The 12,303-nt window shown below is 50.2% G+C and overlaps 3 protein-coding genes and 1 non-coding gene across 4 annotated transcripts; 3 read left to right on the top strand and 1 right to left on the bottom strand.

The window, feature by feature from the left end:
- Positions 1 to 4,705: 4,705 nt before the first annotated feature.
- On the top strand, positions 4,706 to 8,180 carry FVEG_08109 (hypothetical protein). Its single transcript, XM_018896932.1, has 3 exons — positions 4,706 to 5,055; positions 5,113 to 5,328; positions 5,387 to 8,180. Exons 1-3 carry the CDS (start codon positions 5,053 to 5,055, stop codon positions 7,652 to 7,654), a joined length of 2,487 nt encoding a protein of 828 aa, XP_018754472.1. The 5' UTR covers positions 4,706 to 5,052; the 3' UTR covers positions 7,655 to 8,180.
- A 251-nt stretch (positions 8,181 to 8,431) lies between these two features.
- On the top strand, positions 8,432 to 8,547 carry FVEG_16250. Its single transcript, XR_001989299.1, has one exon. It is a non-coding gene; the product is annotated as a 5S ribosomal RNA (ribosomal RNA).
- Positions 8,548 to 8,740: 193 nt separating this feature from the next.
- FVEG_08108 (Fe-Mn family superoxide dismutase) lies at positions 8,741 to 9,781 on the bottom strand (the record flags this gene model as incomplete). Its single annotated transcript, XM_018896931.1, has 2 exons — positions 8,741 to 9,462; positions 9,571 to 9,781. 2 exons carry the CDS (start codon positions 9,779 to 9,781, stop codon positions 8,834 to 8,836), a joined length of 840 nt encoding a protein of 279 aa, XP_018754471.1. The 3' UTR covers positions 8,741 to 8,833.
- Positions 9,782 to 10,042: 261 nt separating this feature from the next.
- On the top strand, positions 10,043 to 12,190 carry FVEG_08107 (hypothetical protein). The gene is made up of 2 exons (XM_018896930.1): positions 10,043 to 11,033; positions 11,086 to 12,190. The coding sequence occupies exons 1-2, from the start codon at positions 10,518 to 10,520 to the stop codon at positions 11,743 to 11,745; spliced, it is 1,176 nt and encodes a 391-aa protein (XP_018754470.1). The 5' UTR covers positions 10,043 to 10,517; the 3' UTR covers positions 11,746 to 12,190.
- The last annotated feature ends 113 nt before the right edge of the window (positions 12,191 to 12,303 follow it).

Genomic DNA, 12,303 nt, shown 5'->3' with positions numbered 1-12,303 from the left:
TTTTAGATGCGGAGATATTCAAGCTTGTCTCCGAGCAAATCAAGTAACATGACTGAGTCAATATTCAATCCCCTGCAATCGGGCCTTGTCGTTCAGTTCCTCAACAAGCAGCTACCCGTTATGTGTTGCCAGCCAGCACTTTTGTTCACGGGTGTTTCTGTGGTCCATGGACTTCCAGCCCTCTTGTCGGCCGCTCCTCGAGTTCGATGGGTCATCCAACTCGACCTGAAGTCTTGGCAAGACCAAAATTCAGAATAAGACACCACGATGGCTGTGTGAGACATTGGCAAGGTGTTGATCAGCCCGCACAATTATCTCAATGCTCCGAATTCCACAACAGCTATCGTCATCACCAGTATGTGTTCTGTGGCGTACGGGACAGTCGGTGAGAGCCCCCGAAGACAATTCTTGCCGTAAAAGACCTGGTCTATATCCTTATGCAAGGCATCTTGACCTGAAGACGAAGGCTGGACGGGAGACGGGCATAGCATGCGAAGTTAAGCGGGAACGAGACATTAGCCCGCACTGGCGTGATGAAGCCACTTTGGCCGCTGCTTGCTTGCTTGCTTATTTCCTATCACATTCGGACATGCTCATCCCAGACCTCGATCAAGCTACAATGCCACCGTATTTATCATTACCACATCCTACTTAGTACTGTAAAGCTGTCGGAGGAATAACTTAATAAGAACAGGTCGAGTTGGGCTGGGTAGGTATTTCCTTACCATACATACGTAGCTGGGGTTATAGCAGGGGTTGGGTGACAGAAGCAGACAGGGCATCCTGACCAAGAAGCTAGAGCTGTATTGGTTAAACCGTCGCAGGATTGCGATTGACGGAGGTGAAGCCAATGGTTAACTCCAGGTGAGGTTATGCGAGCTTATTGGGTCGCAGAACATATTGACCATCACGGGCTTCGCATCCCACGACAAGATTCCAATGGCATGATGACTCTGTATTCATTTGCGAGGCGGAGCAATTCGCGACACCGGGTGCTTGCAAAATATCAGCATTGAGCGGAGTCCACTTCGGGACGCAAAACTATCATAGGAAAAGCAATGCGTATATGCTGTGCTTCTGTGTGTGGAAGCTGTCACTAGCCGAGAATATTGATATTCACGATGAGCACTTTGTAGCAAAGTTACCCTACACTCCAAAATACATACATACCTAGGTGACACAGTCTGCTTTTGCACTGTATATACCCGACTGACCTAAGCCCCACGGCTGGATATTCGGGTAGGTAGTAGTGCAGAGTTTATGATGTTGTCACTGTATGTCGTTATTTTAGAAGGTATCACCAGAATCTCATGCAGCAAAGTGGCTGATATGCTGTGCTACACTGAGAATCGTAATCTTGGACCCCACAACATCAGATCTCCCAATATCTCTTTTATGGTAGTGCTGTGAATCAGCTTCGCGTCACATTGCATCTCAGCCCAGGCACAGACAGATACGTTTTGCATATTCTGGGTAGCATTTGTTCATAAATTCATCTACAGTCACCGTGGCGACACGTCTATTGCAGAAAATCATGCTCCGAGCTTCACTTTCAGCCAACCACGCCTCAAAGCCACTCACCCTCGGCTTGCTGAGCCGTTTGGCATCTCCTCAATTCCTCACAAGGATATGGCACATTTTGCACAGATATTCCCGATTCAGCTGATGGTTTGGGGTTCATTGATTGACAAGGCCAAGAACAGAGTTGAGAGAACTACAACAGAACTATACCACTTCCAGTGTGATCGAGAGTGCCCAATGCTGAATCCTAGCATATTGTACATACACTCCATCACCCCACCTCTTAGTCTCGCATTTTTGGCGAAGTTCGAACTTCTTGACAAGGAATAGAGGAGTTCATCTGTCAATTGTCACCGCTCCCTCCTAGGAGTACTTGTGACAGACTGCGATTCGTACATGAGGCGGATTCATTTGTTCATGTGAGCGAGTTTGGCGGCGACCTTTGAGTCACACGATGAACGAGATCAAATCTTTGACCGCAAGTATGAGCAATGCTCATATAACCATTCATGAGGCGAATTTCCAGTCTGGAGCCAGCAAAATATAGTCGAATTGTGGATGAGGCGAAACATGGCCGCTCAAGAGCCAACCAAATCATGCCGCCATGATCCGCCTGACTTCTATCGCATTGAAATCAAAGCGGATAGGAATGCTGTATTGGAGCAAAACAAACTGAAAGAAAAAACGGACCGTCCCACTAGCCTGCCCGTTCGAGTCTTTCAACTTGATTCGTGGAAAGGACCATCGATGAGCACTGTGGTTGGCTATTGAGTGACATATGGCCAAGATTAGCGTCTAATCTCATTCAAAAGCTCACAGTGAACGCACTGCCTGAAGGGGAAATCGAGGTCGAAGGAGGTGGTGGACCAAGTAAGAATCTGACAGGGACTCTGTACAGGGATTCCTGTAGCCTTTGATAGAGGGCCTCAGAGCAGTTCCGCTTAGAGTTGGAGTTGGAATTAGTGGGGGCTAGAACCTTGACGATCCAGGGACCCTTTGAGGGCCTCCAAGACCGACAGGAGTGCACCATTGAGCACCAGCCGTGGCAGTAATGGGAAGAAACCATTGTGAGGTGAGCATACGATCTGTCTCCTGGCCTGGGGCGTGTCGGTGCCTCTCCCGAGACTTAAACCAAGCTCGGAAGAATAGATACCCGAAAAGAATCGGGTGAAGGGCCGCAACGCAACCAATTACAGGACCATGATTCGGGCATGGAGTTTGTCAGCAGGGGACAGTTCACAGGAATGGTGGCCGAGGCTGGGTTTTGGGGCTGAAGCTCCAACTCTCGATTTCGATAGCTATGTTGAACAAGCTCGAACCCAGGCTGGAGCATGCCTCGAGCTAATGCGATATGTGTGAGTCAAAAACATAGAGTTTCAGATGTAACGGTTTCCGGTCCCACAACCACAGAACCGGTATGGTAAAGATTTGGGCGCCCTGGAAGCATCCAGGCTCCGGGATAGAGTACAAGACTCTTGACCGTTGAAAAGTTTGTTCTTGGATGGAACGAGGCGCGAGAAAAGAGTAAACTTTCTAAGCTCGGAAACATATTCGCTGTTACCATTGCAAGGACTCACAAGCTTGCAGGTTCACACACATCCACATCCGCATCCAAATCTGCTCTGCGACCCAAGTCACATGGCTAGCTTCATGTCCAGGAACGCAAGAGTGTTACGTTTGACAACAGCAAATAATATGTTGAACAAGAGATCAAATGGTACTCGGTGCGTCCACGTCGTTGACGATAGTAATGCCAACAACTCATACCTTAACATATGGCAATGTCGACGATGAATGACATACGCGCACGAGGCGAGAAACCCATACAGTGCACCATATAGGAGAATAAAAAACACCGATCCATGCCGGTCATTTATTTCTCGTTTCTCAGGATTTCGCTTGCAGCTGATGGGGGCTCGTCTCCCGCTCCTATGCCGAAGCAGCCTGGTCCGTGATGACCCTAGCACTAGAGTGTACATGAGAGTACAGTACGAAGAACAGTCTCAGCAGAGTACGGATACGCCAGAGATTGAAAGGCATACGAACATGGTAAGATCAACTTGCAATTGAGAAATGTGATGGCACAAGAAAACAGACTGATCATGTTTATGCTGAGGGTTGCCATGGGCATCCATTATCATCACAATCACCATCTATTGAATTGGGTTTGGCCCGTTCTGCTGATGGATGAGATTACAATCCGTATCGGCAGCGACGTAAAAACTTAGGTGTTGCGGGGTGATACGGTGCGTTGACTCGTTGCCCAACCTCACTTCACCTCTTGTCACTCGACTCATCCTGAACTAAGGTGAGAAACTCAAGCTCCCGGCGCTTAAACGCTTGTTAGGGCCGCTATATTTGTTCAAAGGTGTGGCACTAACGGATCTCCAGCTGTGGATAACAAGATTGGGTGTGCTCAACCAGGTTAAGCCTAACGCCTCAGGAGCCAGGGTCGCAACGTGCGCCAGCTTAAGCCAATCGACGAGCACAGACAGCTCGAGGCATGGCGCCCCACGCTCTTCTGCTTAACTAGGACCAGGATGCTTCTCTTCTTCCATCGTCATTAAGCGTCCCGGCAGAGACACTGTTTCTCTTTCGAATATCTAGCCCCCCGGGCCCCCAGTCTCCCTCTGATTCGTGACCAGAGCACAGAAACGTGACTGGACGTGCATTTTTGCACGCGAGACGCAGCCACTCTGCCCGGACTCAAGGCCCAATTGATAACACCAGTTTGACGCCGTGCACGCTTTAATGCTCAACTCGCTTTGCCTGGCACTCTATCTAAATCAACTGTCAATCCATGTGTCTCAGAGGAGGTCGGCCTGTCACTTTAACTCAAGTATCTACTATCATGGCCTTCGGATCATACACGAGTGCAATGCCCTGAATCAATGTTTGATCTACATGTTGGTCCCCAAGACGGATCTCAATCAGGCTGTTGGTCATAACATGCTGTTGGCTTTCCGTTTTCTGCGTCCCGTGCCGGTGTGATGAAGCCGCAGCACCCTGTTCTTCACCCTAGGACCTTTGCTCCCACCCGCCTCTTTCTCATACCCCGAACAAGTCAGGGTACAAGGGTCTAGGGTCGATTGACTGGCTGGGCTACAGTATTCCGAGGGCCTAGAGACATGGCCACGCACTCTGCATTTAGCACCTCGCCCAAGTCTATTCTTGTCTCCATCCACTCCGTGACCGCTCATATTCATGCCTCTGCTGGTTCCCTCAGTCTCCAGTGTCGAGCTATAGTGCATACATAACGTCCCGTAACCGCCCGCCCACTCCCCTGGTCCCCTTCTCCCAAGTTTTGCGACCTGTGTATTATCTCCTCGACACAACGAGATTTATGTTTCCTTTATCTGTTTCTCTTTGTTTCAAGGCGTCTCCTTGATCGTGCTTAGGCACTGAGTTCTAAAGAAGCGACCGCCGGCGACGGCCATATCAAGCATTAGCCAGCCGATACAGACAACCTCACCAACAGTATTCGGTGCCTGGTAGCATCAACTACTTGATATCTGCTGACATAACTCCCAAATGGTAAGTATAAGTACTTGGTCAGTGAGCGTTATGGATATCACTAACACTGACCCATAGGAGTACACGTCTTTCCGAGGCGGAGACCGCCTTACATACTCACAAATGCGACAGCAACCCTTACCTCGGGACACCTTCTTCAGCCTTAAGAATGATTCTCAACTACTAGATCGACCAATTTCAGTGGCAACCGAGTTTGTGGACACGGACTGGGAAGAAGAGGATGAAATCATTAGCGATGAGGAGGACAATTCGCCTCGTATAAGTTTGCAATCGGTATGTGTCCCATAGAGAAAGTCGATCGACCTGGACAAGAACTAACAGACATATTTAGGCTGGACAGCCTAGTTTCACAACAGTTTCTTCCTACGATGAGGTCCCGACGCCAAGATCGAGTAGAAGCCAAGAAGTTCCGCTTGATTATTCTCCGAAGCAGGTTGAAGGCCCTCGAGGTCCTCATCTTTTTCGGAACTCGACTGACCAATACTCTGCCACCGAAGAGGACATCATTCTGACATTATCACCCATCACTCCCAAGGGACCTCGGAACATCGCGGACTTTCTCATGACATCCCAACCACCACCGACACGAACCAGTCCTTTCCAGTACACTGATGCGGAACTGGACACGACGACTCTGGCATCATGGTCCACTGAGATGGTTGCGCAGGCTATGCTCAATGCTGGCGTTGAGCTGTCCGTGGCAGACCGATTCATGGAGAATGATATCAGCGGTGCAATTCTGATAACGCTCAAGTTTGAAGATCTCAAGGAGCTTAACATCCAATCGTTCGGTATTAGAACCAAAGTCTGGCATCAAATCCAAGCTCTCAGAGACAGCAGACCTGCATCACCTCGTCCGGAAACACCAATTGAAGATGTTCCAAGCAAGGAAGTTGCCAGAGAAGCGCGAAGAGGGGAAGAAGGTGGTCTTAAGCGTCGTCAGAGCAGCAAGCGACGTCATCGTGCAAGGACAAATGGAGACGATATTACCCCCATGGAGTCAGTGTCTATCATCGGTATTGAACAAGTTATCCCAAAGCCCCATCACTGTTCCAAGGGGGAGAACTGTTCCAGATTCAGAAAGCAACAGCAGCTTATCAGGGCTTTCAAGAAAGAATATCCACACGTGGATATTAATGCCACTGGTACAGTCATGGTTGGAGATGCTGGCAACCCAGAGACGGCCAAGGCATTGGACCCTAACAAGGTTCGTCCCGTATCGGACGCTGTACCTTCTGTTGTCGCCTCCTCGGACGTCATGGGTCCTGGAATGCCTCCTCTACAGTATCTTTATGAGGCATCTCTCCGTGGCGTTCAGTCAAGAGATCCTCAAGACAATGTCAGACAATTCCTTAGCTTTCAGCACCAACAGCAGGGAGACTGCAGCGCCGAGGTGCCTCCAACGCCTCCGTTTGATGGTATGCCAACCGCACAGGCCCAGCTTCCTCACCAAGGTCTGCGCCGACTCCCTAAACTGTCCATTCCTGGGAAGCCTCAGCCTCCTCCGTCCCGTCTTGGTGCTTCTTCAGTGCCTCCCCCTCAGAAGAAGCCCACGCAGTCATTTGCTCAACATCAACAGCAATTGCAACAGCAACAACAGCCCGCCTTTGTCCCCTACCAGATGGAGAAGACCAGCCCTCGATCTCCTGATCTGGAGATGACACCTAGGAACAGCTTCCGCCATGGGACACCATTCTCGGAGCTTGATGTTCCCATTACGGCTGTACCCATTGGCCCAGTAGCTCGAGATTTCTCCCAATCTGTCCCCCCTGACATGAACTACCGCACATCTCCAACTACCAATGTCTCCCCTCCCCGCTGCCAGTCTCGCACTTCAGCCCGCCGCCCCTCTTTCCCTGTGATGCCCGCTCTCGAGGAGAACAAGCCTGTTCTCGTTAGCCGCCCTCCCCAAGGCTGCTCCTCACCACAGTCCCCACGAGGTTCACGATCTCAGCAGCCTCTTCAGCCACCCCCCCGTGATAACTTGCCCTTCTCCCGTGGCCATCTCAATGGCTCCGAGAAAGTCCTGGCACCAACTGTCACACCTCTTGGTGCGAGGGGCAAGTCTCCCTCTGCCGACCCTGCTAATGGCATTAGTCACCAAGGTCCCATGAAGAAGCGCAAGACAAAGATGCTTCGGCATGAGTGGCAGGACGGCTACTTTACTCTGAAGGGTACTCGTCTCAATATGCACAAGGATGCCGAGGAGCTCGACCGGACCCTTGAGTATGTGGACATTGACGATTACGCAATTGCCTGCTCAAGCGTTGCATCCTCTTCAAAGCTCACTGCTGCTTTCAAGACGATGCATCTTTCTCGTGGAAGCCACAGCCGCGAGAAGAGTGACCCTGTTGGTGCCTTTGCTTTCCAGCTCATCCCTCAAGAGAAGAATACTGCCCGCCTTCGGAAGCGTGAGAGCCATCTTCAACCTGCCGGTACCATCCCCTCAGAGGGTGTCAATGGCACAGGCAAGACGCATCACTTTGCTGTCAAGAACCGAGATGACCGCATCGACTGGATGCGAGAGCTTATGCTCGCAAAGGCGCTCAGACAAAAGGGCGAGGGTTTTGAAATCAGCGTTAACGGAAACATGATCTAAACCACCTCATCCGCCACCTTTCCATCAGTTGCCAAAACTCTACTTTGCGTTGATTTCATTTCGATACCGTTGACCTGATACCCTCCACTGATGGTTATTGGGACTCGGGGCTTTTCTCTTTGTACTGGTGTTTCTTTTGTATTCTTACATGCCAGGTCGTACAACCACTGTGCGATACTTGCTGCGGCTCTCTCGCGGGATGCTTACACAGCGGATGAATCTTAGCTCGAGATGAGCAAATGATGTCTTTTTTGCGTATTGGAATTTGCATACTCAGGAAGTTCTCTTGATTGATAGGCCATTGCTCCAGTTGAACGAGCTGCCTTCGTTTTATACCATTCGCACACGACTCTAGAAAACTCAGCACTGCACAGCCCACTCCCTGAAATTTCTTTTCTTTACTTCACGAAGGATGACGCAGATACCACACAGCGCTTGTTGATCTTTTACTTCATATAGGTAGCTCGGGCTAGCTTCTTAGGATAGGAAAAGAAAATGACATGATGAATTACAATATTGTCTTCAAACCTATGTGATGTTGATGTCTTTCTGGAACCTTGTTGTCAAGTCTTGTATGGGGTCTCTCTTCAGGAGCTATATGGATAGGACATGCGATGCAAGGTTAGCTGAACAGGAGTGGAGGAATACTGTCTCCGACGTGAACTATTATCGTAGGAAGGTGTGTTTGGCAACGAAACTAGATGTATCACTTGGGCTCCCTGAAGCATATGCTCAACACCCTGATATAATGTCTTGTTGCCAGCTCGATCGTTACATACGACCACAGCTCGTGTAGAATACGGGGTCCCGTCTGCTCCCCCATCGTCAAGCCACGAAGCGCCGGATTAGTAGTTGGGTCGGTGACGACCAGCGAATACCTGGTGTTGTATGTCTTTTTGGTGTTTATCCATTTTTGCTCACGAGATACGCTATGTACGAGAACTAGCGCATGGCAGCATAACTGGGTAACCAAAGCATCTCTCAGGCGTCTGTCTTATGAGCAAGATATAGGACATAAGAGACGCATTGAGACGTCAAATAGTACATCCCCCCCTGTATATGCAGAGTACAATATCTTACAGAATTCGCTTCCCTTATCCCTTTGTCTCTAACCAATGCCGTAACATCGTGTCCTAACTATACATCATTTCTAGGCGCTGTCATGTATCATATTCCTGCCTACGCAGACTTGAAGCCAGGTCGCAGCACTCCCGACTTCTGAGCCACCTTCTCCCAGTCGATCAACTTCCACCATGACTCGGCGAAAGCAGCCTTTCCGCCCTGGCCACCAGCGCCCACACCCCAATCCAACAGCCATGCGTGCTCCCAGGTGTTTAGACACAGAAGAGGCTCCAGCTCGACACCACCTGGGGGAAGATCGCTGTTTCGCTTGTTGGCGCCGAACGCCTGGTTGTGCATGTAAGTGCGGGCAGAGCCATCCTTGCCCACAGCGTTCATATCGGTGGTCTGGGCACGCCAGTGAGCGCCGGGGTAGGGAGATCCGGCGAGGTAGGTGGGCAGAAGTCGATAGTCGCCGGGGCCAGCCTTGACGAGCCAGAGGAAGCCTGGGCCGAACATAGCGGAGGCAGTGATGATAAATTCGCGGCGGAGGGTCTCGATGGAGGAGAATGAGGCTTCTAGTTCGCTACGGAGGGCGTCGGGCATGGGGGTTCCTTCTGGTGCGATGCCTTGGAAGAAGAAGTGGTTGTTGTGTGCCATGGAAGCATAGTTGAAGATTGGGGCCTGGTTAGGCTCGCGGGCTGTCATGAGAGCGATTGTTTTTGTGTCCTTATCCTCGAGCTCGGTGCCTGGAAATTGGCATGTCAGTAGGTGTTGAATTGGGATTTAATTCGACATAAAATTAGGAAACGTTGTGTTGGTTCAATGCTGTCCTAGAACATCAAATCCACACATACCAACAGTCAAAGCATTCAATTTCTCCACCATGAGCTTCATGTATTCAGTCCAAGCGATCGAGAAACCTCCAGGGCTCATGAGGTTAGGAACACCCTCAGAATAGTCGTGCGGCAGTTGGGGAACATGATGGATAGATCTGCGGGCATTGACTGTCGAGCGCAAGCCGAGGCCAAAGGCGGAGCGAGGGGCCCTTAATATCGGACGAAGCATTGTGTGGAGGGAAGGTCGTCGGTATTCGAGAAGCTAGTCGGCGTTGGAAGGGCCGTCAACGTCGTCCACCTGGGTTGTACTTTTTTTTTTGGTGTTGATAGCCGCCGCCTGAGGTTTCTTCACGGAGCTAAGTTGAGCCGAACATGAGCCATGGGCGCCACAAGACGGGGGAGGGCGATATGTTGTATGTGGCTGAGGTTTGTACGTTTATACGCGGCTCCAGACGAGTAAGCCGGGCTAAAATACCTAACTCTGGACTTTGGTCCAGCGGGGGAAAAAAGAGACAAGGTCGTGCGTGGCTGTGTTGAAGAGTCTAGATTGAATTTGGGCTTAGGCCCAGTCTAATCTGAGAACGACCAGCTACAGGAGCCGAATATCCATGACCACGCCTAGTACGCTCAGTCTAGGTAGGCGTCGATATTCATGATCAGTCAGTCAAGTCCCATCAGTCACAAGCGCCTCGTTCTCCGTTTTGACTTTCCTCCCCCTTTCATTTTGTCTCCATTCGTCATCTTCTTTTTGGTCTTTCTTTTTTGCTCTTCACCGTTATACCAAGATAAATACAAGTTTCATCTCTTAACAAGTTTTGTAAGAGTTTTGCTCTCAACGACTCCCATTCGTCTCCTTCTTTGCCCCCGTTGGACCCTCTTGGTTGTCCTGAAACATCACCACTTCTCTCTCCTCTCTATTGAGACGTTGGACATTATAATCAGTCAAAACGTCCACGTATGTACACATGCAGCCTCCGTCGAACCTCGAAGATATACCAGTCGCCGTCGATGATGCTTCTTCCTTGATTCTCGCCCATTCTTCAACAGTTCTAGAGATGGCCACCTCAGTAATCGCCTCGGCCGCCTCCATGGCTTCTTCCACAGCCGCATCCGCAACCTTCATCGCGTCCGGACCACCACAGTCATCCGACGAAGACGATTCCAACGGGGAGTGCTCGTTGCTGGGCTCCTTCGCGCTGCTTGTGCAAGGCGCACTTGGTGCTCTGGCTCTACTCTCCCTCGTCTACAAGCGGTGGCGGGAACGGCCTCAACGACCTCTCAAGATTTGGTTCTTCGACGTATCAAAACAGGTTTTCGGTTCTGTTCTTGTTCACATCGCAAATATCTTCATGTCCATGTTGACGAGCGGCCGATTTTCGGTCCAGGTCGACCCTTCAGCAACATCCATGACGAGACGATCCGATGATGATAACTACGCCCCGAACCCATGCTCTTTTTATCTTCTCAACCTCGCGATAGATGCAAGTGTCAGCCTATGCTGTAATTCCTCCCCATATTTGCTAACATCTGTAGACCACTCTCGGTATCCCTATACTCATCATCCTCCTCAAGATCCTCACAGGTCTCGTTCGTTTCACACCCGTCGGTCAACCCCCGGAATCTGTTCAGTCTGGCAACTACGGTACCCCACCCAATGTATGGTGGTGGTTGAAACAATCAGTCATTTATTTCTGTGGCCTTTTTGGCATGAAGATCTGCGTGCTCATCATCTTCATCATGATGCCTTGGATCTCAAAAGCTGGCGATTGGGCTCTTGGCTGGACCGAGGGCAATGAGAGGCTTCAGATCGCGTTTGTCATGATGATCTTTCCCCTCATCATGAACGCCCTCCAATACTATATCATCGACTCGTTCATCAAGCTCAAAGAGACCAACCACGAAACCCAGGGTAACGAATCTGATGATGAAGGCCGCCGCAGGAGGTACGACGACAGTGAGGACGAGACTTCACGTGCCAGACTGGTCGATTCGGAGCACGAGACCGACAGTGAGTCCGATGACGATGACGATAAGCCTGTCACGCGGCCCACTCATTCCACGCAATCCAAGGGCAGAGACTCTGGAGAGTATGACCCAGAGCGCGATGGTGACGATCGAACAATCATAGGAAGTAGTGCGAGCGCCCGTGGTCCTCAGGACAAGGTTCCTCAAGAGCTATACCCCAAGGAGTAGAAGAGTTTACTCGAGCTTTGGACAGGGCTCTGTTTTGTTTCGAGTTTTATCGGGGTTTTTGGTCGTATGGGTCTTTCACAAACAATCTGCACTGGTTTCGAGTCGTGGCGTCTTATCAAATGGATGGAGATAAATTATATTGCAAATACTGGCGGTTCTTTGTCGGCTTTCAGCGGTAGTCAGGCTCATAGCGTAAATAGGAGCCGGGGCGTTTTCAGATGGGATTACAATTCGGGATTAGAAGCGACATCAAATCAAACTTTGCAAAGCCTCAGCGGCGGTGATGATTTTCGTTTAGCAAACTCGTCATTTAAATGAATGGCTAAGTCTTGACTATAACGCCAAGCTTGCCTGAATAGAGTTTCATCACGTAGGCGAGGAGTCCTTGTATCATGGCCAAGTGGTGCACCCAGGCCATCTCCCTACAGACTGACGACAAATCCGCATCTTGGGGCCCTCCAAAAATATACCATGAGTATCCAGACCCAAATTCTAAAGAAAAGTTCGACCCAAATTCTCCCTAGAAACGCCGACGCCTAAAACTTAGTAAAGTAGGAA

This window comes from Fusarium verticillioides, chromosome 3 (genome assembly GCF_000149555.1).
Source record: "Fusarium verticillioides 7600 chromosome 3, whole genome shotgun sequence".
In the NCBI taxonomy this organism is placed as follows: Eukaryota; Fungi; Ascomycota; class Sordariomycetes; order Hypocreales; family Nectriaceae; genus Fusarium; species Fusarium verticillioides.
The sequence above is the reverse complement of the archived record's forward strand: the minus strand, read 5'-3'. Positions and strand labels throughout refer to the sequence as shown.